This window comes from Calliphora vicina, chromosome 5 (assembly GCF_958450345.1).
Source record: "Calliphora vicina chromosome 5, idCalVici1.1, whole genome shotgun sequence".
Lineage (NCBI taxonomy): Eukaryota > Metazoa > Arthropoda > Insecta > Diptera > Calliphoridae > Calliphora > Calliphora vicina.
The window spans coordinates 72,580,886-72,608,605 of NC_088784.1; the positions used below are offsets into that span (position 1 = coordinate 72,580,886).

Consider the following 27,720-nt stretch of genomic DNA (forward strand, 5'->3'; position numbering starts at 1 on the left):
TACTTATGAAAATAACTCAAAAATATAAATTATTGAAATTTTAAAAGAAAAATGTTTTTGCTTTTTACTTAGTGTAGGGTATTATATGGTCGGGCTTGACCGACCATACTTTCTTACTTGTTTTTATCTATTTTTGTTCTATATCTGTCATTAATATATACAATATGGTTATCTAATGATAGATATTTCAAAGACCTTTGCAATGGGTCCAAATCGGTGAAAAAAAAGTTTAGGCTGAATTATTTTTCACCCAAAAAATGTTTGTATCATAATTTTTTCACGAATAAATTAAAAAAAAAAACAGTAAAAAACCAGTAGTCTTTTAATATTTTTAAAATTTTTTCTTTTCGAAATTGTTTTTTAATTTTTTTAAAAAAAAGTTTTTTCCAAATTTTTTTATAATTTTTTTTTTTTTGAAAAATAATTTATGACAAAATAAAATTTTTTATGAAAAAAAATTCTGGTTAAAAAATATTTTTCCCGATTTTGACCCATTGTAGGTCCAACTTACTATTTATATATATCGTTGCAATGGACTTTAAAATATCTATCATTAGATATCCATATTGTTTATATTATTATTAGGTTATATAAGATTCTGCACTACCGATTATAGCTCTCTTACTTGTTTCATATATTCGAGGGGACTTGAGGCTCCAAAAAAAAATTCAGATAAAATAAAACAGTATCTTAGATCTTTTATTTTAGTTTTTTTTTTTTGGGGGGGGGGGTGGTCGTTAACCGAATATAAATATTTGACTATAATTAATTTGTTACATTTCCATGTTTCTTCTTTCAGGTATCCAAGAAAAACTTGGCATACTTCATAATGGTGAAGTATACGCTGTATTCTCGTACGAGGCCCAAAACAGTGATGAATTAACCTTCAATGTTAATGATCATTTAATCATTTTACGCAAAGGTGACGATGCTGAAAGTGAATGGTGGTGGGCTAAAAATGAACAAAACGAAGAGGGCTACGTGCCAAGGAATCTGTTGGGAGTAAGTCAAACTTTTAAACATCTCAAACTAATTTTATACTAAATTTCTAAACAATTTCTTGCAAAAATTTCAGCTCTATCCTAGAGTGCCGCCTCAGACAACCAACTACACTGATTAGCAGTTAATCAGATTTTGTGTATTGAAAAAGAAAGCGGGACGTCTAATACAAAAGCACTATGTATCAAAATTTTTGTAATGATTTATTAAATGTTTTTTTGTGTTTTGTTTAACTATTATTTACTTTATGATTTCAAAAAATTAACATTAACATATTTATATTTGTAGTTTTTCCAGCGTATAATTTTTTAGTAATTTTTAAAAACAAATTTCTATGAAATGTGCAACATAATTACTTATTATGAATATGATTAGGATTATAGATATAGAAACAAATTTATTATAAAAATAAAAAAAAAAGATATTTTCATTGATTAGTTTATTAAGCTTTAACATACATAGTAATGCAAATAATACAAATAGAAAACACCAATTTTTATGAGCTAAAAATTTAAAAAAAAATATAAATATATCATCAACACAATAAATTTCTAAAATGACATTAGTTTTAAGTTAGCAATAATAATAATAATGAAATATTAATTTTCTTATTGTTTAAAATTGAAATAAACAATAAATGCAAAATAAATTTGAATATTATATAATGATAATCAACTAAAACAAATAAAAGTACTTAAACTTTAATAACTAGTTTGTAAGTTATAATAAAAAAAAAACATACACCCTTCTGCCTCCAACGCCCCTCCCCCTTTACACCGACACAAACATTTCATTTAGAGTATGAGAAGAAATATTTCAAATATTCAATTTACTAAAAACAAAAAAATAATACTTAAAAATGTAATACGATTATACTTATAACAACTACAACTAAATACTTATATATAACATATACTATATATTTTTGCCTAATTATTGTGATTTTTTTTGTAAAACTTAAAAAACTAACATCAATAAAAAAAAACATTATATTCAAAAGCAAAAAAAATAAGATTTTTTATTTTCATTTCATGTTCATCCGATTAATATCAGACTTCATCAGGCGCGAATCCAGGTTAACCATTTGGGAGGGGGAAAAATAAAATTTGTTCTACATTTTTCTTTTTTTCCTTTTTTATATGAAAACTTTTTGGTTTTGGGGGGGGAATCCATTTTGACCCTTTCTGGATACGTTTTTTTCTTCGTCAAATGTCAAATTTTGTACCAACAAAGCGTCATATGCGGGAAGTTTTGCTTTACTTCTTTAATTTTAAAAATGCACACCGATTGCTCACCAATGCTTTTGGCGAATGTGTTCCATCGTTTTCAATGTGCGCTTCAGAAGTAGTGATTAGGAACAATCTGATCCACATTTATTCCTTTAAATAAGTTAATTTTTAATCTTACAAAAAAATTTCAAGTCAATGAAAAAGTGCAATATTTTTGAAGGACTGATTTTTAAAAGTGGTATATTTTTGAATATAATTGAGATATTGACTTGAAATTTTTTTGTAAGACCAAAAATTAACTTATCTAAACAAAGAAAATCTATACAAATTTTTTGGTATGAAAAACTGCAATATTTTTGAAGGACAGAGTTTTAAAAGTAACATATTTTTGAATCTAATTAAGATATTGACTTGAAATTTTTCGGAATAAATGTTTATCAAATTATTCCTAATATTTGCAATTTTAGTTTAAGAAACTCAATAAATATGTAATATGCAATAAAATCTTTATTTATTAACAGAACCCAAAGGAATTTTCAACGTTTATTAAATTTATTATTCTAAATGAAAAAGTGTAAAAAAAACTTGTCAAAAAGTCAAAGGGAATTGTCTAACTAACATACGATCCAAAAGTACGTATTATATATTTATAACAAAACGGACCAAGGTATGGCAACATTTTTAAATTTCAATATTCAAATGCCTATAACTCGGAAATTATAAGAGATAAATAGCAAGACCTAGCCGAGCGCTCTCCAAAAGTATAACAATCGGATGTGAAACAAAAAAATGGCACGTATTTAAAAATGATACATGACGAAGGTACCCTTCATTTACCCCATAATGCCGCCACTGGAGTGTTTGTAGGTCCCATTTTTATACCCTTCGCCAAGAGTGGCAAGGGTATATATAAGTTTGTCATTCCATTTGTAATTTCTACATATTTCATTTGCGACCCCACAAAGTATATATATTCTGGATCGTTATATATAGCGAAATCGATATATCCATGTCCGTCTGTCCGTCTATATGTTGAAATCAACTTTCCGAAGCCCCCAAATTGATTCATACATCAATACATCGGGAATTCTTCCGGCTCGGTTGCTTTTTAAAATCGACCAAATCGGCCTCGATTTTTGGTCTATTTTTTATCTATATCTGGATAACTAAGTCATTAATATAGATAATATGGATATCTTATGATAGATATTTCAAAGTCCATTGCAAAGATGTATAAAAGGCCATAGTAAGTTGGACCTACAATGGATCAAATATTTTTTAACCTGAATTTATTTTTCATCAAAAAAAATTTTTTTTTAATTCTTTTTCGAAAAGTTTTTTTTTTAAAAATTAAAAACAAAATTGGAAAAAACTTTTTTTAAAAAAAAATTAAAAAACAATTTGAAAAAAAATTTTTAAGGTTTAACGTTTTCTAATTTTAGTAAAACTTTCAGAGTATATTTAGAATTATTTTGAATAGGTTTTACTTAAAATTTATAACAGTAAGGAAATAGAGCTCATTCGCCAAAAAATGAACAAATAATAGGTTTTTCTCGAAAATTAAAAAATTTAAATCGCAGGTACGGAAAAACTATAAGAGATATTTTAATAATTTTTTCACATTTTTATTCCCTATTATATTCTCAATAAATCCCAATGAGATGATCAAAAAATGCTGAAATTTGTTTAACAAATTTTTTAAAAATTTGAAAATGGAGAAATTTTTTGGAAGACAAAAACTCATATACAAATAAATATGAATATATTTAAAACTGAGCTTTTATTTTAATATTTATCAAAATATGTTAATTTTGTTCTTTCATTTCTGGTTCTAGTTGCCTGAGACACGTTAATGGCCTGGCGAATTTTTAATAACTTTAAAATTTTTCGACCAATTTCTGGTTTTATGTCTCATTAGAACGACATTCCTATTCTTTTAACCTAAATTGGAAAAGTAATTTTTTAATGCCAAAATTTTTACAAAAACTGAAAAAAATGCATTTTTTCCCCTTGTAAATGCATCTCAAAACTTTAGAGGGCTTAACCCCAACCGATTTACCTCAACTTTTTTCAGGATGATTTTTTTACTAAAGTTCACCAAACTGGAGGGTGAGAATGGCAAAAATCCAATTTTCGTTTATTAAGGGCCACCCTAATGTGAAATGGTTATGGCTTTCACAATCCCTCGCACTTTCAATCTCCAATCGTCCAACACAATATTAATAGTCTGCTATTAATGGTTGTCAAACTCAAAAAGAAAAATTCAAATTTAAAATTAATGTGATTTGCCCATAAATTTATTGTATGTATTATATGATCGTTCTTGACAGGGTCAAAAGATTTCAGATAAATTTAAAATCAATTCGAAATAAAATGTTGGAATTAATTTTTGAAATTTTTTAGAAATTAAATTCAAAATAACTTTGCTAAACCCAATTAGAGGTTTGGCTGTTAGCTGGTCTGGTTTTATTTTTGGAATAATTGAAACAGATGTGTAGAACAGTGTATTAAATATTTTTTATAATTCTGAATGGGTTTTAATAACATGTTGGGTGTGATTACAAAGTAATAATTAATTCTAATCACTCATCAAACACTCACTTAAACAATCAATTAAGGCAAGACAAAACATAGATTTCATTTTACGTAATAATATTACGAAGTTACAGTGCCTGACAAAATAATGAAAACTTTTACAAATATTTATAACTAGCTCAAAATCCTAAACAAAACTCTTAAGAAATTTGTATTTTTACGTATTTCATAAATATATCATGAAAAAACACAAGTTTTTTATTCTTCTAAATTTCGAAAAACTCTCGATTTTATTCACGATTTAAATTCTTGTAAAACTCAAGAAAATTTACATGGGCTGTAACTTTAAATTTTCATATTTTATTTTTAACATATTTGGAAAATGTAACATTTCTCCATCAATAAAAAAAATAATTATGGGGATACCGTTAAGAAGATATGCCAAATTTATAAGTCTCTAAAAATTATTTTATTTTTGATTTTCCATGGAAAAAAAATGTAGCCCCACTATCCCCCAAGCTGTTTTTTCGGTTAAAAAAAAATAGTTTTAGGAACAGGATGAAAACTTAACATTTTTTGTCGAATAATAAATGAAATATCTGACAAATTCTTATCTATGTATGGGTTTCGTAGGCGGTGGGCGTGACCGATTTTATTGAAACTCGGCATGGGTTCCTTTTTTGTTACAATAAATGTATTTACCAAATTTCTTGACTTTTACCTGTATATTAAAAATTTTATGCGAAAAAATCTATTTGGATTGTATGGGCAGTGGGCGTGATCGATTTTGATAAAATTTAATTTTTTTATTAGTTTGGTCCATATAATTCTCGGTGCCAAATTTCAATGCACTACGACCAATCCTTCTAATTTTTGCAAAAAAATGTATGAAGCCATCCCTCTTTGAGACGGACGGATGGACGGACATCGATGAATCGTCTCAGAAAGTGATTCGATCGGTATACCTTAAGGTTAGTGTTAGACTTATATTTTTGGGCGTTATAAACATCAGCATAAACTCATAATGTGGTGATGTAGGGTATAAATAGTAACACTTCTTTCTCGTCGTTTTTAAGAATAAAAAACGTTTCCAAAAGTTCATCTGAATATTCCATTTGTATCACAATGCATTTTTTGAAATTTTCAATATTTAATTTTGACCAAAAACAAATGACTTTAATTTAAATGTGCAATTTATTATCCGATGGATAGTTTTTAGATAACGAAGAACAATTTTAGACCTTGGAAATATCGAAATGTGTAAAAAAAGTGAAACCCTATGCTAAATATATTACGATTGCAAATTTTTCTGATCAATTACAATTTTAATCTGTTATATATTTAGCCTCCGACAACTATTTACATTTTACAAATACAAACATTAATTAGATAATTTTGTAATAAGTGTGTTTAAAAATATAAGATAGTTTTACTCATATCATCAATGTTTATTTCACTTGTATAGCAGTAATTATTTTTTTTGTTTATTATTTATTTATTCATTGCCAAGTTTTTAAAAGAAAATGACAGTTAATTTTTTGAAAAATGCTAACTCAATTGTTTATTTAGTACAAGTACTAACTAAATAAGAGTAGTAGCTGTAACAATTTATTTAGTGATTAGAATTTACACATATGCATATACTTTTCCATATATTTTTTATTAAAACATTCACGTAATGCATGAATTGCAGTTTTTTGTTCTTAATTAATACAAAAAAGTGTGAAAAAAGAACGCAGAAATAGATTTCAATTTATTTTATTCCTCTATTATCAATTTAGTAGTTTGTAAAATTCTCTAACGATCGCAAACACCTTGCCCTAGCCAAGGCATTTTGATTCATTTTACTACTAGTGTCATTATCATCACCAGTGTGTCCAAAGAAATATTTCAATTAATACGACTAGTTTTTTTATTTTATTAATACAACAATTTATTATTTGCATGTGAAAGTCGAGTTAAACAAGTGAAAAAAGTCAATGAATTTAATATAAAAAAATGGTAAATAAAGGTTATTTTAAATTAGAGATAAACATGTTAAAATTGATCGTATGTTAGAGGTGTGATAGAGGTTTAGATGCTGCTTGAATTTTGCTCCTGTGTACATATAATAAAAGTCTGCTGAATTTTTTCTCATACTTTTCCTCATGTGTCAGCAGGACAAAATGAGCACATTGTCAACAAAACTAAAAACTATAATAAATTCGTGATGCAAACGTCAACTCGGATCTGAAATAAATGGCTGTGTATGTTAAAGGATTAATTTTTAAATATTGGAATTTAGGCTACTGTCAGTAATATTTACTTTTTATAAATAAGAGGGTCTTACGAAATGGCGAAAAGGATTTTTTTATGGGATACTGAGTTAGAAAAAATACTCAGTACAAGTTCAGAAAGTGATCAAGAATGTGAAGATTACAGTTTTGATGAGGAACTTCCAGACAACATCGAAAAAATTCTTAAAATCCAGCACTATTGTGTGACATGGCTAGAGAGAATAAAAATCGTGTCAGACATATGTGTCCGACGTGTCGTACACCGCATAGTGCAGTGTCACACATATGTGTCCGACGTGGCAGTCAATGTGTTAGACACATACCATGTTTTGAAACCAATAACAGTAGCCTCAGCAAGTCCACACTGTCTTCCTCTTGTGGAACTTTTTAGAAGGACTATTTCAGAAAGGGTTCTAGAACGCCTAATAGAATGAAAAACAAGTAAGAAAGTATTGTCGGTCAAGCCCGACCATATAATACCCTACACTAAGTAAAAGAGCAAAACATTTTTCTTTTAAAATTTCAATAATTTATATTTTTGAGTGATTTTCGGAAGTGGGCATTATATGGGGGCTATGACCAATTATGGACCGATCACCATGAAATTAGGTCGTGTGATTTATGTCTATATGAAAGTTTAATATGTTGAATTTTGTGAGTATACCAACATTTTTAAACGATTTATGCACGTTAAAGTGATTTTCGGAAGCGGGTCTATATGGGAGCTATAACTAATTATGGACCGATCGTAACAAAATTTCGCGACATAAAATTTCTATATATAAAACTTATTTGGAGCGCAATTTGTGGAGATACAATTATAAATTAATCATTTATGACCGATAAAGTCCAATTTCGGAAAAACATTTGTATGGGGGCTAGGTGAAATAATGGACCGATTTCAGCCAGTTTCAATAGGCTTCGTCCTTGGGCCGAAAAAATAATATGTACCAAATTTGATCGAAATATCTTCAAAATTGCGACCTGTACTCTGCGCACAAGGTTTACATGGACAGCCAGCCAACCAGACGGACGGACGGACATCGTTTAATCGACTCAGAAAGTGATTCTAAGTCGATCGGTATAAGGTGGGTGTTAGACTAATATTTTTGGGCGTTACAAACATCTGCACAAACGCATAATACCCTCCCCACTATGGTGGTGTAGGTTATAACAAATGCTTGTAAAAGTTTATTCTGTTTTATTATATTGTTACGTTTTAACCTTTTCAAAACGTTTGGTTTATTTCCTTTAAATAAACCGGATACTTTTGATTGCAAATAAAAGCCTTTTAGTAGTTTTGAAAATTATAACAACTCTTTATTTATTTAAAATGTACAACAACAGAATTAAATAGTCACTCAATGTTTTTTTTATACACGTTTATAAATTCTCAGAAATACATACACTTTATAATGTATACGAATTCACTTGAAAAATACAGCACACTTTAAGCCACTCAGTTGATGTTTATTCAAATAGCGTCTCTGATAAACTCACTCACGACTGCAACCTCTGCCACTATTTATAACACTGCCATCTGCACTCTAGATTGTTCTTTAACTGTCAAAATTCGAATATTCTCGATCTTACTAATACATACGCCATCTGTGGTGTACTTTCTACAATGTTCTTTAACTGAATATTCGAATACAGCGTTGCCAACTTACCATCAAATCAACTGAAAGCTTTTATTTAATAATGCCCACAGATATGTTACAGTTTGCTATTAGAGCACTGTTATTTGAAAGCATTATGCTACTTTTAAATCAGCCCTTAAAATCGTTATATTTGAATTCAAGTACAATTTCGTAACAATATTTATTTCTGATATATAGACATTTTCATGTAGTTTAACGATCTCGCAATTGTGTATCGAATCTTTTTGCTGGGAGAACGGAAGTCTTGTATAGCCTTAGAAAGCTTTACAAGGAAAGCTGTCTGAAGTTCTCGAGATTTTTGCGCTAGATGTAGTTAATTTTTCCAAAAATTATCAAAATTGTAAAAGTACAAATTGAATAATTTATGCTAAAAATGCATTCACAAGGACGAATTGGATTTTAGAGTTTTTGAAAATGTTGTTTGTTAAATATTATTTTTACTATTTATTAATAATGGAAACTTAATCTTTGTAGAATTATCGTTCACCAAATAAAAGTAGAAATCAAATTCCTAAAAATTACCCATTTGGAAAAAATTTCCCATTTTGGAAAATTTTATAATTCAAGACTATTTTCAGCTCCCTTGACTAATCCTTGTTATAGTTCATATTTCAAAACACCCTCAAATTCACCCAATTGAAATTGTTTTGGAAATGTAAACATCTGAAATTAATCAAAATTTAGTAGCACGTGTTAAGACAATGCTTTTTTTGTCCATTCTAAACCCCCCAAAAGAACTCTTATCACTAGCTAAAATGTGAAAATCATATTCGGCATGTGGAAAGCAAAAATACAATGACTTGGCATTTTAATTTTTTGCAATTTTATTTATGTGTGTCAAATTATTTACTTGTCATCTGCTCATTAATTGAACTTCTGATAATTATAGCTTTTCGAGTGGTTATAAAAATATATTTAATTCATATCTCGATATTTTTGTTTATTTTAATCCATTCTCACTTGGTGATAAGTGTTGAAGTAAACATGTTTGCCCACATAGCTTGAATCATCTAGAAAAACTAGTTTGTGAGACCTACGCGTAAACAAAGTGATAAGCCGTTCTAGACATAGCAGTAGCATTTTCAAAACAATCTTCCGGAATTAATTTGATAAAAGAATATACGGTTGAAGAACTTGACTGGGAACTGGAAAACAAAATTGGGACTAAAAGTAAACAAATATAGAAATTATTGTTTCATAAATTTTGACAATCTCCCCCAAATAAACTTTATTGCACCGAATGAATTACAACGAAGTCCTTAACCAATTCTATTATGTATGTACTTATATGGGAGGAAACGAAAAATTACGATATCGATAACACCGTCCGACAAATAGAGAAAAAATTCGTTAGATACGAACCGGATGATATACGTCTGAAACTATAAATTTAATGGAGAAAAACTGTGATTTCAGTTTTTCATTTCGTGATCCTGTGTCCTTTTTTAAGGACTTCAAAGTTTCAAAGAAGTACATTTTTCAAAAAATATTTAAAAATACTCCTGCTATTCCAACAATGACAAATTCTATGTCAAAAGAACAAGAAGAGTTGTAAAATATTTTGTATTATCTTTATTTTATCCTGTAATGATCAAAAGATGTCAAAAATGTCCTTTAAAATGTTTATCCTTTAATATCCTTTACGATTGCCAATAAATTCCTTTTAAAAAAATAGTGTGTTAAAGACCCAAATATTCTATACTAAATGTCAAAATTTCATCCTTTATATATATAAAGGTCAAATTAAAATAAAAAAAATTATTATTATTATACAAAAAAGTTTTATTAAGAAAAGTGCATGTTCATAAACTAAACCACAGTAGTTGGGGAGGTATAATGGGTTAGGGCTGTTGTTTGCAACATACAAAAATATTGTCCCAACACCCACCTTAGAGTATACCAATCTGCTCAGGAGCACTTTCGGAGTCGACTAAGCGATGTCCGGCCGTCTGTCCAGGTTTAAAGATAATTCGACAAAATTTTGCACAAACCTTTATATTGACCCAAGGACAAAGGCTATTGAATTTGATTAGAATCAGCCCATTATTTATCCTAGCCCCCATACAATTGGCCTATTTTAAAATAGTTAAGCTCTCATAAATATCTTAATTATAAACATACTAGCTTGACCCGGTGCGCTTCGCTACCCCTGTCGAAGTAAAATAAAAAAATGTGAAAAGATTTTATAAGCAAATAAATTAATATAATTAATACCGGAATTTCTTGATTGTGATTAATTGCATACTATGCCGTTGAAGGTATTAAAAATATCCTGTGGTTTTAAAAAATCTTGAAGCGTTTTTTAAGACATTCGCCTATTTTTAGTCAGACTCCTTATAATGATATGAAAGCTATTTATTATAATAGTTAAATTAATGCTTCACATGAGTTATTTTGTTACCATTGTAGATAAAATATATAAATATTCGAATATCAAGTGAATCTAATTGTAAGAGTCTTTAAACTTTGTGTAAATTACGTTGATGCTAGTGTCCTGTTATGCCAGAAATTAAGAAGGGATGACACACCCCTTGTTCCCATCCGTTCCAATTTTGGATAAACTTCATGTACTGGTAAGAAATTGATTCGTATAAAGTTTGAATGCTGTCGCAATAATAGTTCCGCAGATGTTTGAAAATACTATATACTTTGCATGGGAAGTTACACGACCACTTATCCACTCCAGCCCATTTTCAGCTATTCTATGTAAAATGATAAGAGAGCTATTCGGACAAAGTTGGAAGAATCTAGTAATTTTAGATCTCAAGATATTTAGAAATAACTAATTACTTTGTATGGGAGGTGACTCACCCCGAGTTCCGATCCTTGCCATTTTTTTATTAACTTCTTGCACTGATAAGAAATTAACTCATATGAAGTTTGAAGTCTTTCCCATTTACAGTTCTCCAGATATTCGAAAATAACTATTTACTTTGTATGGTAGGTGCCACGCCCACTAATTTAATACCGCCCAATTTCTGCCAAACCATGTAAAAGGATAAGGGACTAAATTTCAAGACTTCCACAATTATAGTTCACCATATATTTGAAAATAACTATTAACTTTGTATGGGAGGTGTCATACCCCCTGTTCCGATACGTCCCATTTTCAGTTAAACTTCAAACAGTGATACGAAATTGATTCGTGTAAAGTTTGAAGATTGTCTCAATTTTAGTTCTGCAGATATTCGAAAATAACTATTTACTTTGTATATGTGGTACAAATTTTGCCCTCTTTTGTCCCTCTGTTGTCCAAGCTAAGAAAAACTATATAGTCTATTATTGCTTCCAAGTAATGGAATATCTATGTTCCAAATTTCAATCAAATCGGTGCAGCCGTTTACTCTTGATTGTTTAAGAACTAAAGGTACCAATTTTACCGGTTTTCCCCCATTAAATCTCTTTTTGGTCCAAGTATTAAAAAAAGATATAGCATATTGACGCTTCTAAGTAAGGATCTATCTATGTTCCAAATTTAAATAAAATCGGTTCAGCCGTTTAGGCGTAATGCTCAAACAAACCAACAAACAAACTTACAAAGACATTTACATAGATTTATATAGATTCAAACCAAATTCAACACAATTAAGTTTTATATAATCCGAACTTTCACGACCAAATTTCGTGATTTCAAATAAGTTTCATATCAAAAGAAAACTCTTTATAATCATATACCCGGTGTAGGGTATCATAAGGTCGGGCTTGCCCGACTATACCATTTTACTTGTTTATTAAAAAGTCTTCTTCGTTGCTTTATATTTTTTTCGAATGAAATATTAAAATAAAATATAAAAAATCAAATAATTCAAATTTAAAATATTTTTTAACACTTAAGTAGTTAAGATAAAAGTATGAAATTTTTGGCATGTGGTATTCAATATTTGGATCTTTAACTAACTATTTTTTTAAATAAAAAATTATTGGAAATCTAAAAGGATATTCAAGGATAAAAATTTGAAAGAACATTTTTGACATCTTTTGATCCTTACAGGATAAAATAAAAATAATACGAAATATTTTACAACTCTTCTTGATCATTTGACACCAAATTTGATTTTTTTTTTTTAAAAACGTACTCTTCTGAAAATTTGAAGTCCTTTTAAAAGGAAACGCAGTTTTTCTCAATTTAATTTATTGTTTCAGACGTATATCATCCGGTTCGTGTCTAATATTGAGTGTCGTACGGTGTAATGTAAATTTCCAATATGTATCATTTAAGAATGCTGACATATAAGACATCTGGCGAAATAACATGGCATCGGACTTTATCCTGATCCTTTATCTTATACATATATGAGATGATAAAATTGACTTACAGTTCTAAAGTTATTATCAGTTGTACTTTCGTTATTTTGTACGCATCTATTAAAATATATGAACTTTGAACCTACATAAAAACCAAACTCAAGGAAATTTCGAAATTCAGGTATACCAAATATTATTATTTGAAATTTCGAAATTCAGGTATACCAAATATTATTTGGTATACCTGAATTTCGAAATTTCCTTGAGTTTGGTTTTTATGTAGGTTCAAAGTTCATATATTTTAATAGATGCGTACAAAATAACGAAAGTACAACTGATAATAACTTTAGAACTGTAAGTCAATTTTATCATCTCATATATGTATAAGATAAATGATACATATTGGAAATTTACATTACACCGTACGACACTCAATATCTCATATATCATCTCATATATGTATAAGATAAAGGATCAGGATAAAGTCCGATGCCATGTTATTTCGCCAGATGTCTTATATGTCAGCATTCTTAAATGATACATATTGGAAATTTTTAACTGGAATTAAATTTTTTCCATGCGTGAATTCCAATGAATTTTTTCTGTTCAAGTACTTGACAGATTTAATAAATATTTGTGTGCGAAAATGCTTTAACGTAAAACCTGCTGGATTCATAACCTATGAAAGTACAATACATTCTTAAAACCTTTATAATTTTATTTTCGATTCTCTCGGCTTCTATTCGTATGGTACCCAATCATGCTGCTCGCAAATATTTTGAAATTGTTGCTTGAGTAGCTCTCAATGATTTTGCAAGCTCTGGTTGTGTCAGGGTCTACAAACATTTTTGGCTGGTCTGAGCTATCTTTGTCAAAATTACCACTTCTGAACCATACAATCCATTATATAATCTTATGGGTTTAATGTTTAAATATGATTTTGGGCAGTGCGTACATGAAGTAAAATTTATTTGTAAAAAATGGTCGTTAGTAAAAAAAAACAGTTTTGTGAAAAAAATTGAACATTGATAGAAAAATTTTTGTTAAAAGAAATGTTGAAAATACTGTTTTTTAAAAAAAAAATATGTCAAGCAAGTAAGAAAGTATATATCGGTCAAACCAGACCCAAATCCGAATCAGATCGGCACTATCTATAACAAACATTTTTATAAAAAAAATTTTTATAAAAAATTCGTGAAAAAAAATTTGGCGGAAAAATTTATAGTGAATATAACACGGCATTTTTAGAACAGAATAGCTACCCTATAATTCTGAAAGGGCATGGTGAGTAGATTATTTTTGTTGAATAAAGTTATAGTCCAGCAGGTCTGAGTTTTCTTTTACAGTTGGTCAAAGTTTTAATTTTTCGATCGAGGGAGCATTATACTGAATGAAAAAAAATTTTGTAAATTAATGTCTGAGAAAATTCTTATTATCGGAGTTATATTGTGGAATTTTACGGGTATAATTTTTGTGGAAGATCTTAACCCTCTAGCTTGGGGTCAATTTGACCCCTTTTTTAGCAAATCAAAAAAAATCCTTTCAAAAAGGACATTTAAGGATTAAACTACTCCACGAAAATGTTTGCCGGAAAATATCAGTGGAGGTCACCAAAGATACTAAAGTAAATTAGCAAAATTACACGCCACCATCTCAATTTTTTTTAAAAAAATCGCCGAAAATCCATTTATGATCCGATTGAGCTGAAATTTAAAATGTTAATAGTACTTGGGAAGATATACAAAAAACATCCATACATATTTTGTAAATCTCTTTTAGTTTAAGAGATTTTTAATTTTGTAAATTTCTTTCTTTCTTTTATTTCAAAATTCTTTCAATAAAATTTTTATCAAAAATTATTTTCACCATAATTTTTTTCCTTTCGTTAGAAATGTCTATCATTCGATATCCATATTCTCTATATTAAAAAAATCGAAAATCCGATTTTCTCGATTTTAAGTAGCTACCGATCCAGGACCATAACGGTTTTTTTTTGTATATGAATCATGTATGTAAATTATTTGGGGGCTACGGAAAGTTGATTTCAACATATAGACGGACAGAAGAACATAGCTATATCGACTCCACTATGTATTACGATCCAGAGTATATATAATTAATGGGGTCGAAATGATAAATTTAGAAACTACAAATGGACTGCACAACACCAGGCACGGATCCAGGTCAATCATTTGGGGGGTAATAAAGTAATATTTATTTTACATTTTTCTTTTTTTTTCCTTTTTATACCCTTCACATTCGTGAGAAGGGTATATATAAGTTTGTCATTCCCTTAATTTCCACAATATAATTTTCCGATCCTATAAAGCATATATATTCTGGATCCTTATAGATAGCGAAGTCGATTAAGCCATGTCCGTCTGTCTGTCTGTTGAAATCAATTTTCTGAAGAAACCAGATATCTTCGGGATCCAAATCTCCAATAATTCTTTCAGACATGCTTTCGAGAAGTTTCCTATTTAAAATCGGTCCACAAATGACTGAGATATGAGGAAAAAACCAGGAAAACCTCGATTTTTGACCTATATCTGGATTACTAAGTCATTAATATAGACAATATGGATATCTAATGATAGATATTTCAAAGACCTTTGCAACGACGTATATAAGACCATAGTAAGTTGGACGTACAATGGTTCAAAATCGGAAAAAATATTTTTTAACCCGAATTTTTTTTCACCAAAAAGAAAAAACAACTTTGGGAAAAACAATAAATTTTGTGTACCTAAAAATATTTGAAATTTGTATTTTGAAGTACAATTTGGTGAAGGGTATATATGATTATGCACAGCCCAATATAGCTCTCCTACTTGTTTGTATTAAAACTTTTCGGTTTTGCGGGGGAGATTTACTTTTATCATACTCCTGTATCCGCTCCTATAAAAGAGTAACGTTACTGATTGACTGATTCATCATCGCACAGCCCAAACGGCTAAAGCTAGAATCACGAAATTTTAACTGTGGGTTGCTCCCTCCCCAAAACGATCCGATTAGAAGGGATTTTTTGAAATTCGGTAACTTTATATCGTCAAAAGTAATAAAGATACAAAAAACTTAAAATTGCATATTACTCCATTAAAAAAATGAGCTGACAGGTATTTCGTACTTTTTCGAAATTCGAAACTTTTAGGGGAGAAAACGGGTAAAAACTGTATTTTGGTACTTTTTTGGTTCCCTGTGTATCTTTTAAACCAATAACATAGAATCAAATTTTAAATCGTATTCTTTACTTATCAAAAAATAAAAAATATAAGTTTGGAACTTTTTGGAAATTCGAACCCTTAACGGATAAAAATTGTGTTTATTTTTGGTACTTTTTCATAAAATATGTTTTTCTACAATTTAATTTAAATAAAATAAAATAATTTAAAATTTTACCACCTCAATGGAGATAAAAAAGGTACCAAAAAGGGGATAAAATCGGGAAAATACATTATATTTGAAATTATTATTGAAATTATTATTATTTGAAACTCGTGCACAAAGATGTATATTGGGCCAAATCCGGGTAAACAGTTTGGTTCTTTTTTAAAACATATTTATTTTTGGGCACATTAACACAGATTTTAATATTTTGAGACATGCCTGTAGCATAAACAATTTTGGCAAAATGGAATATATTTAAATTTTAAACTTGAGGGGTGTTCAAGAAAGAAAAGGGAAATTGGTACTTTTCTCCTAATGGTACTTTTTTAACATTTTAAATTATTTCAGTTATCGACATTATAGTTAGCTGATATGATATGATAATATTTAGGTACCAAAATGTGAGAACTTTTTTGAATTTCCTATAATAATGGACCTAGAGTTTCCAAAAAATCGAAGAATTTCAAAACCGCGGTTTCGGTTTTAAAAAAAATAAAAACCGATCGGTTTCGGTTTTGTGATAATTTATTAAATATTAAGTATTATAGAAACAAAATTAGTTGATAATATAGGAAATGATATACAAATATAAACTTGACGGGTTATGATTTAGTGAATGCAAATTTAAAAGTGATAATCAATGGTACTATTTCCTTATTGCAATGGTACTTTTTGAATATTTTATAATAATAAACCTAAAAATTTAAAATTAGGAACACATTTTGCATTTTCTATAATAATGGACCCAGAGATATGAAATTAGACATTTACAATTAGATTCACAAAGTGAGACTTGATAGAACAGCTAAAAACTTTTGGATCAAAACTTAAGTCTACAGTTGTATATTGTATAGAAAGTTCAAAGTAAAAAGATGCGTTGAGATTTAAACTGAACTTCTTATACACTTTTAGAATGACTTGACTGTTTCCATCTTAAAACCAGACATCTTCAATTTGGTACATACATATATTTTCAAATTTCAATTTCAAAATTTCTACAATCAACTTGTTTATTCTATTTTCGCCAACCAGTTGCCAAAACAATTTGATAATTTCAAACAATCCCAAACAACTCTTATCATCGAAAGCTAAACAACATAATAACATGTGAAAACACAATGAATTGAGATTTAAATCTAAAACCACAAGAATATTTCTTTGTGATAATAAAACATCTACAACTGACGGCCCCCCCTCCAAAAAAATGTTAGCACGTGAACAAAAAACCAATAAACGAGATAATAGAACAAATTTTAAATTAAGAATATTTTCGAGTTCTGCTAAAGCGAGATTAAATAAATAAGAGTAAATTGCCTCCAACAATAATAAGTATTAATAATAAGATAATTCGAATCGAAAAAAAAGAGTGTGTGTCAGCATAAATAACATAACATGTGTATTCAAAATTATGAATTCATATTAGAAATTTGGTTTTTTTTTTGTATAAATAATAGGAAGGTTTGTATGTATGTATATTTAACTTGTTGTTTCAATAATAATAATAATTTGTTTTTATACACATTTTTATTTAATTTGATGTGTGTTTATATTCATTTAACTCTGTATACGACTTTAGAATAACTAAATGTTGTAATAACAACTTATTTGAATGATTCGGCATTTATTCGTTGATTTCAAACAATCATTTAAATACATGAATTGAGTGTATGTTTTTTTTTGTGTGTGAAAAACTAAACATAAAATAGTTTACAATGAATCTTATTTTCTTAGTGTCAATTTAGTAGCTTTTCAAACACTATAACGATCGCACATACCTTGTCCGAGTCAAGGTTTTAAAAATCGCATCCGCATCCGGTTGCTTAAAAGAAATTTCATTTGAAGTGAAAAATAATAATTTCGTTGTTTGCATAAAGTGTTAAGATTAATACAAGTGTTAAAGTTATTGGAGAAAAAAAATTAATAAAATGGTAAATAATATAATGAATATTTTTGGAGAAAAAATAATAAAGTGGATAAATTAAACATATGTCACCTACTTTGGAAATGATTGTGGAGTGAACTTTTTAAAAGTATTCAGCAAATGATCTCACTGAACAAGATATAAAATAAATTAAAAAAAAATAAATAAAAACCCCTTAATGAATATTATTTAACAACAATTTAACAAATATCCCATTGCTCTATGGAAAATTATTTAATATTCGCTTGATTGAAATAGTAATTTTAAATATTAATTACTTACTTCACATTATAGTACACCCAGAGAAAACATTTAGTTGTATATGATCACCGCATTCATTTCCTCATGATTACAAGTTTTTTTTTAACAATATTATGATCATTGTAATTATTTATATGAATGCGGTAGAGTTTCTAATCGAGAAAATGTTTCCGGAAATATTTTTAGGAAATTTAGAGAGTTTCCTTCTTAATGTTACAGATTTAACTCAGCATAGATCAAAAATGCGTTGTGATAGTTGTCAATCAAATAATTTAATTATATCCCTAGAATTGTTGATACTAGCAACAGAAAATCAGTTGACATTAAAGAATTACGAATTTTTCAGTCACAACAGAAAATTTCGCTAACTTTGAATCATATATTCGGTTATCACAACCAAAACTATTGTCTGTGTGTGAAAAAAACAAAAACTTTGTTTATTTAAAACAGGAAAATTAACTTTTCTAGTAGGCGACTTAAAACAAATTAAAATTAAAAATTATTAAGATGCTTAACATGTTTAGAGATAATAATAATAATGGTTTAAAGTTGTTTATATGAAGAAGATCAAATATTTTGGAGAATCTTTGAAACTGAATTCAAATGATTGGTATTTGTTTGGGCTTTCGAAATGATAAACATCAGTGACACATATCGGTAGATCATAGATAGAAAAACTAGTGGGTCTGAAATCTTCGTTAATGAATGATCATCTAAAAGTTGAACATTTTAAATAAGTTTTGAAACATACAAAAGTTTTTTCATTCATTTGATATCTGTATTCACAGTTTCTAACACATTAAACCCAACATAAATTGGAGTCACTAAATTTTTTTACATTTTTATAGATTATAAAATTTATAGTATAAATAATTGTGGTAATGGCGGAAAATTATACGGTACACAGTGGGGGAATAACAAGAAAAGTGAAAATTAATATGTAACTTCTAAATCAAAATTTATTATGGCTATATAGGAGGTGCAGTTGAGTTTAAGTTTTGGAATTTAAACACAAAGGGGGAGGAGGGTGTCGTAGTCTCAAGGATCCAAAGTGGAATACCTCGGGTATATAAAAAATTAATAATTATGTATGTCAAATTTTTGTTCTCTATCCAACTTGAAACGCTTTTATGTACATATGTGGAATCAACTAGAAAAGTTCTATAAAAACATCATTATAGCTACATATTATCTCTTATAGTTTACTAGATATTCGCATTAAAATAAGTTTCAAATATAATTCGACAAAATTTGTCAGAAACTTTTTAATTGCCCCAGGGACAAAGCCTATTAAATTTCGTTGGAATTGGTCCCCATACAACTGCCCTATCTGAAAATAGTTATAGATAGGTTATTAGATATCTAAACCAAATTCAACACAAATAAGTTTTATATAAGCTGATCTAGAATTTAGTACCGATCGGTACATAATTTACCATAGCTCCAATATAATCACCACACTCGAAACTTAGATTAATGAATATAAATCCCTCAAATATGTTAGTATTCAAACAAAACTCAACACTAATAATGCTCATATAGTCGCAAATCATGCCACCAATTTTTGTGACGATCAGTTTATAACACGGTGCTACAGTGAAAAAAAAACTTGGAAAACAAATTGAGTCAAAAATTTTCAGAAACACCCTCAAATTCAGAAGTTATTCTAAATAAACCGTTTTCAGTGATGTTTTCAGTACATTCTTTGATAGATTTGTAAGTTATAGATATTGTTTTTGTTAAGAATATCTAAAAGAAAAGCAAAATTTATCAACTTTTTTGAATTCAGTCGCTTTTTATTGCTTATTTTGATATGAAAGCTAATAAAAATGTACACCATTGTATATGGAAAATTAAGTTTTTAACAAAACGTTGTCTTAATTTTTCAAATCGGATAAAAATTGTAAAAGTTATTCAACTTTTCATTAACACATTTTTTAGTATTTTCTCCCCCAGCCCATATGACTAAAAAAACAAAAACAAAATATTTGTACAGTTTTTAATTTTCAAGGTAATTATTTTTTGAACTTTTTCCGAAAAAGTTTAATAACTTTTGCAAATATAAACCGATTTTAACTATTTATAGCTCGTTTTTTTCTATATAAAATTGTCTTTAAAAGACTGTACAAAAAAAATACGGTTTCATACGGTTCCAAAAAAATTAAAGTAACTATTGTTGAATATAAAAAACAAGCAAGAAAGTATGGTCGGTCAAGCCAGACCATATAATACCCTACACTAAGTAAAAGAGCAAAAACATTTTTCTTTTAAAATTTCAATAATTTATATTTTTGAGTGATTTTCGGAAGTGGGCCTTATATGGGGGCTATGACCAATTATGAACCGATCACCATGGAATTAGGTCGTGCGATTTGTGTCTATATGAAAGTTTACTATGTTGAATTTTGTGAGTATACCAACATTTTTAAGCGATTTATGCACGTTAAAGTGATTTATCGGAAGCGGGACTATATGGGAGCTATGACTAATTATGGACCGATCGTAACAAAATTTGGTGACATGAATTTTGTATATATAAAACTTATTTGGAGCGCAATTTGTGGAGATACATTTATAAATTAAACATTTATGACCGATAAAGTCCAATTTCGGAAGGACATTTGTATGGGGGCTAGGTGAAATAATGGACCGGTTTCAGCCAGTTTCAATAGGCTTGGTCCTTGGGCAGAAAAAATAATATGTACCAAATTTTATCGAAATATCTTCAAAATTGCGACCTGTACTCTGCGCACAAGGTTTACATGGACAGTCAGCCAGCCAGCCGACCAGACGGACGGACAGACGGACATCGTTTAATCGACTCAGAAAGTGATTCAAGTCGATTGGTATACTTTAAGGTGTTAGACTAATATTTTTGGGCGTTACAAACATCTGCACAATCGCATAATACCCTCCCCACTATGGTGGTGTTGGTTATAAATACGAAAAAAATAAAAAGAAATGAGAAACTTTTTATAAAAACTTACTTACATTTTATGAAAGTTTAATTGTTTGCCTCTCCATAATTGTTTATAATTTTGAAATCGGTCTAAAAATGAGTGAGTGAGAGGTACTAAAGTACTACTACATATACTAAAACAGTTTTCTCAAAATAAATTTTGAGGGTGTTTCAAAATCTTTAAAAACGGTTTAAGTATGTCCTCACCTAGGCCATTAACGTACATAAATCTCTTAAAAATCGGGAAAGATTTGGATCCTCTTTAACCAAAAGCCATACAAAGGTAGTTACAACAAGTGAGAGTATTCGGATGTGCCGCATCTTGTTACCCACCATCAATTTGTGACAATAAAATATTTTTCTGATAGAGGGGTTATATGAGGATCGGTTCAATTATGAACCGATCCTCACAAAAGTTGGTAAAAAGATTTAGGTTCATATAAAACAGGTTTATGTCAATTTCATCGCAATTATGAATGGTATAAGGCTAGTTGAAATCATAGACCGATAGTACCCATTTTCAATACCAAATTAAAAACAAGTAAGAAAGTATGGTCGGTCAAGCCCGACCATATAATACCCTACACTAAGTAAAAGAGCAAAAAAAAATTTTCTTTTAAAATTTCAATAATTTATATTTTTAAGTGATTTTCGGAAGTGGGCCTTATATGGGGGCTATGACCAATTATGGACCGATCACCATGAAATTAGGTCGTGTGATTTATGTGTATATTGAAGTTAACTATGTTGAATTTTGTGTGTTTAACAACATTTTTAAGCGATTTATGCACGTTAAAGTGATTTTCGGAAGCGGGTCTATATGGGAGCTATGACTAATTATGGACCGATCGTAACAAAATTTGGTGACATGAATTTTGTGTATATAAAACTTATTTGGAGTGGAATTTGTGGAGATACATATATAAATTAAACATTTATGACCGATAAAGTCCAATTTCGGGAGGACATTTGTATGGGGGCTAGGTGAAATAATGGACCGATTTCAGCCAGTTTCAATAGGCTTGGTCCTTGAGCCGAAAAAATAATATGTATCAAATTTCATCGAAATATCTTCAAAATTGCGACCTGTACTCTGCGCACAAGGTTTACATGGACAGCCAGCCAGCCAGCCAACCAGACGGACGGACGGACGGACATCGCTTAATCGACTCAGAAAGTGATTCTAAGTCGATCGGTATACTTTAAGGTGGGTGTTAGACTAATATTTTTGGGCGTTACAAACATCTGCACAAACGCATAATACCCTCCCCACTATGGTGGTGTAGGGTATAATGAGGAAAATTTCAGACAGCTAGCTCATTTTGTTTATGCCCTATCAACAGACAGACAGACGAACGGACATACCTAGATCATCTTAAAATTTCATAAGGACCCAGCATATACATTAGACATGCCCTTAAAAATAGATTTGCTTTGGATGGGTCTAATTTTGTTCATTAGCAGCTAAAACTAGAAAGAAATAAGAAAGATAATTTTCTCTAGAAGCTTAGGTTTATTGCAAATTTTTAAAAAAACAGTATTTAAATAGGGAATTTTTTTAAGATATCGAAAAAAGTACCATTATTTACCCAATTTTACAACTTTCAATCGATTTCCGGCACGTGTTCTAGTTATCCGATTGCACTTAAATTTTGCAGTAGTTAGTTTTAGCTTCTAATGAACAAAATAAGACCCATCCAAAGCAAATACATATATACTTTTGAGGGTCTGCGATGAATATTTCGATATGTTACAAACCGAATGACAAAATCAATATAGGTCCCATCTTTTTTAATGGTGGGTATAAAAACTGAAATTGTAATTTTTAAATGCGAACATCTTGTAAACTATGAGAGGTACAATAATACAATATAAAGCTTTACGAAGGTTTTATATAGATCTTTTCTAGTAGATTCCACTTTTCAAGTCGGATAGAGAACAAAAAGATTTAATAATTAAATATTTGCGGCAATCATGTCCATGATGGATCATTACATTGTTCTCAGATTAGGGTTATCATAATCTGAGAGCAATATAATGTGAAAAAATTCTTCATCAGAAAAAAGACACACATACTAAACTAATGTAGTAATCAAGTATAAGATTGCTGCAATCAATCATGTAAATGCTAACAGATTATGGAATCGTAATATATTATGGTTGTAATCATATTAAATATAATATTCTTAAATAACTTGTAATCATATTGAAATGATCTGTACAACAATATTTTTTCTCTGGGTAAAAAGTGCATATTCAAAATAATCACGTCTGTCACATTTTTTATTTGGAATGTTAATATTCCAATCAATATTGCTTTAGCTTCGTTCGCTTTACATTTTCTCAAGAAGCAAAATACGGAATATAATCGATCGGAATATAATTCTGTGACAGTGGGGAAAATGTAATTATTCCACTTATTTATTTTTCTCCACCACTAACAATAAATAACTAAAATATAAATAATCAACAACAATTTTATTTTGTATCTCAACATTGGAACTTTAAAGCATCTCAAACATTTAGTATGCATAACATTAACGACCTCCCTACTTTGGATGCTGTGTGCGTATCCAACACCAGGCGAAAGTTCTAAAATTTTAGCTGTATACGCATTTCCTGGTAAAAGTCACTTCATGATGCACAGAACCATCATTAAAGAGCTCATACAGAGAGGTCATGAAGTAACAATGATAACAGCATTTAGTTTAAAGGATTTAAAGTTGGGGCAAAATTATACGGAGATTTTAATTGAACCAGTTTATGATTTCTGGAGTGATGGTAAGTGACAAAAACTAAGCATTTATAATTGCAGTTAATCAAATAATAACAATTTTCTATTGGCCAGTTATACCATTCTTTAAAGCTGATAATATTTTCGAATTGTCTGAAATGGACTTTTTTGATTTCTTGAAAATGTTGGATATAATTGGTTTGAAAACCACCGAACATGCTTTAAAACAACCAAAAGTACAGGAAATTATCAATCATCCTCATCCAAAAGGACAATATGATTTGCTATTGAGTGAACAGTTCTATCAGGAGCCCTTCTTGGCCTTGTCCTATATATACGATATACCGGTGGTGACCAGCAGTACTTTGGGTTATGAAAATCATATGAGTCAAATGATGGGTGTGCTAACGCCCTGGTCCTTTGTGCCTCATGGTTTTATGCCCTTCACCGATCACATGAGTTTTATGGAACGTGTTAAGAACAGTTATTATTCATTGGCTGAGGATTTGATTAGAGAATGGGATTTGTTTCCAAAAATGGATAAAATGGTGCAGCAATATTTTGGCCATTTGAAAGGTAAGCCTGGATTAAATTTTAAGTATTTCTTTCTACTATTAAAACTTTTAATTTTAGTTAATATACCTTCAATTTCCCATATGGAAAAGAATATCTCTGTAATGTTGCTCAACAGTCACACACCACTGACTAGCTCCAGGCCCACTATTGGCGGTATGGTACCTATTGGAGGCATGCACATCTATCCACCCAAGCAACTGCCTCAAGATATAAAAACTTTCTTAGATGGAGCAGAAAATGGTGCCATATATTTCAGTTTGGGTAAATTTAAATAAATAAACTCTAACATCTCAAGATTTCTTTATTATTATGATTTATTTATAGGCAGCAACGTTCAATCCAAAGATATGCCTGCTGAAAAACTGAAAATCTAACTGGAAGTATTTGCCTCTATGAAACAGCGCATTTTGTGGAAATTTGAAAATGAAACTATTGCAAATCTGCCCAAAAATGTCATGATCAAAGCCTGGCTACCACAAGCCGATATATTGGCTCATCCCAATGTCAAAGTATTCATTACTCATGGTGGTTTGTTTGGCACCCAAGAAGGTGTTCACTATGCCGTACCCATGTTGGGTATGCCCATCTATTGTGATCAACATTTAAATATGCGCAAAGCTGTACAATCCGGTTATGCCATCAATTTGCATTTCCCCGAGATAACCAAAGAAATATTGAAGGAATCGCTAGAGAAATTACTACACGATCCCTATTATCGTAACAACATCAATAGAATTTCGAGCATATTCCATGATCGTCCTGTGGGTGCTCGAGAAACAGCCATGTATTGGATAGAGTATGTGATACGTCATAATGGAGCTACGCATTTAAGATCGGCCGGTTTGGATCTTAAGTGGTATCAGTTCTACTTATTAGATGTCATTGCCTTTGTTGTGGGTTGTATTGTTTTGACGTTGGCATTGTCTTGGTTTGCATTGCGTATGATTTTATATCGTAAGCCCAAACATGTGAAATCTAAGACACAGTAGTGAATTTTAATTTAAGTTTATAGTTAATTAACTAGTTGTAACATTAATAGTTTTAATAAAAATATTGGTTTAAGTGTAACTCTTTGAAGTGAACTTTCTTACACGAGGATATTCCTATGAAAAAAATATTTTTTTTTAATCAAATCCTTTTTCGGATATCCGTCCGACTGAATTTAAGGAATAGGCAAATGAAATCTAGCCAATTGCAACTTTACGTATAACGATTTTCAGCCTCGACGAATCTATAATGATTTCAAATAGTTTTCGGTCCATTTTTCATATCTGATTCTTAATAGTCAAACGCACTAAATAATAAAGGCTAGCTAACGTTCAACTAGGTGCACAAGTACCTGAGATGCTATTCAATTTATTCTTAACTAGTTGACCGACCCGGCTTCGCCCGGTAGCATTTACTAATTTTAGCTCTTCAAGTTTCTAAAACCCACATACACCTGCCTGTTCTTATTTATTTGCAAATAAAATATCTAAATTTGTAATGCATACTTTAGGGAGCTTTTTTATTACAGTTGACTGGAATAAAAAAATAAAAATTTCTGAGTTATACCCGGAACTTTTGAATTCTTTTTCTTTACAAGCCATCTCCTGAAAATTTCGTATCGAATACAAAAAAAATCAGCCAAATCGCTCCAGTCGTTCTCACGTGATGTCATTACATACATGGACCATTTAATTTTTATATATATATATATGGTTGATTTCACACATAGTAAGGTCTCACTCCCCACTTTAAGATGACTTGAGTGATTAAATCCGATGAACGAAATCTATAATATAAATTATTTATATGCCTATTGATATTATATTCCTGATATATTCCAAGAATTTGCTTAATATATTAACTACATAGTTAACTTTTTACCAGTGTTTAAAAAGCTACGATAACTAACAAATTTTTAACTGTTGCTACAACTACTGCTTCAAAAAAGTGTATGTAGCGGTAGCAGTATCATTTGACTTTTGTCGTTTTCTTGTTTTTTTAAAACTACTGCTACCTTCAAAATATAAAACTCTTAACAGAGCAGTAGTAATAAAACATTGTAATGGAGTAGTAGCATAAAAATACAAATCATTGCTACTGCTCTATATCGAGTTTTAATTTTTAAGGTAGCAGTAAAGTAGCAGTTGATGCAGCAGTTAAGGTAGCAATAAAAGTAGTCAAAAAAGAAAATCTTCAGTCATAACACCAAAATTGACAGAATTAAACACTGTAAGTTGTTTTTGTTTTGAGAGAGTTTGAAAGAATTATTCGTTTTTATTCGTCTCAGATGTTCGTGTTGCTAACAGAAAGATCGTGTTTTCTGTGTGTATAACAAAAAAGCCGAACTTTTGTTTACAACACGACCAACATACACAAATATACATTCACAACAACAACACATAATATACTTTTTTGGCTGAAGATTTTTATTTTTGACTTATTTTATTGCTACCTCAACTGCTACTTAGCTGCTACTTAACTGCTACTTCTACTACCTCAACTGCTACTTCTATTACTACTAAATTTTAAAAGTAGCAGAATTAATAAAAAACTAATGACTGCTACATCAAAACTTTTTCTTTTTTAAGGTAGCAATAGAAAATAAATTACTCTGCTACTTTTAAATTTTTCTTTTATTAGTACTACTACAACTACTGCTACCAAAATGTGAAGGTAGCAGTAGTAATTATTGATTCCGAGTTTTTATTTATTTTTTAACTAGACTACTTGTGTTTTTTCGTTGCTACTGCTACTTGTAGTCTAGTATTTTAAACACTGCTTTTTACCTGATTTTTTAAACTATAAATTTCAAGTTGAAATTTAGAAAATCCAAATTAATATTGGGAAAATTTAAATTGAAGATGAGAAACCCTATTCAATATTGTGAAAATTATATTTGTAATTCAGAAAGTAAATTGAGAAGAAGTAAATTGAAATCATGAAATCCAA

The 27,720-nt window shown here is 29.5% G+C and overlaps 3 protein-coding genes across 5 annotated transcripts in view; all 3 read left to right on the plus strand.

Annotated features, from left to right (window-relative positions):
• The window catches only part of ASPP (Ankyrin-repeat, SH3-domain, and Proline-rich-region containing Protein), a 238,694-nt gene extending 237,415 nt beyond the window's left edge, over positions 1–1,279 (plus strand). Inside the window, exons 7-8 of one of the 3 annotated variants that reach the window (XM_065512046.1) lie at positions 800–1,002; positions 1,076–1,273. In XM_065512046.1, coding sequence (XP_065368118.1) covers positions 800–1,002; positions 1,076–1,120 — 248 coding nt within the window. In that variant the 3' untranslated portion in view covers positions 1,121–1,273. Of the gene's footprint in view, positions 1–799; positions 1,003–1,075 lie in introns of all 3 variants that reach the window. The other 2 variants (XM_065512045.1, XM_065512047.1) reach the window with 2 other exon arrangements.
• A 5,265-nt stretch (positions 1,280–6,544) lies between these two features.
• The window catches only part of LOC135960338 (UDP-glycosyltransferase UGT5-like), a 30,600-nt gene continuing 9,424 nt past the window's right edge, over positions 6,545–27,720 (plus strand). Inside the window, exon 1 of the mRNA XM_065511606.1 lies at positions 6,545–6,764. Coding sequence (XP_065367678.1) covers positions 6,762–6,764 — 3 coding nt within the window. The 5' untranslated portion in view covers positions 6,545–6,761. The remainder of the gene's footprint in view (positions 6,765–27,720) is intronic.
• LOC135959735 (UDP-glycosyltransferase UGT5-like) lies at positions 24,922–25,772 on the plus strand. The gene is made up of 2 exons (XM_065510762.1): positions 24,922–25,044; positions 25,108–25,772. Exon 2 carries the CDS (start codon positions 25,176–25,178, stop codon positions 25,770–25,772), a length of 597 nt encoding a protein of 198 aa, XP_065366834.1. The 5' UTR covers positions 24,922–25,044; positions 25,108–25,175.

Excerpts from the sequence above, each read along its gene's own strand:
- LOC135959735 (XM_065510762.1), top strand. The coding sequence starts at position 25,176 with ATGAAACAGCGCATTTTGTGGAAATTTGAAAATGAAACTATTGCAAAT.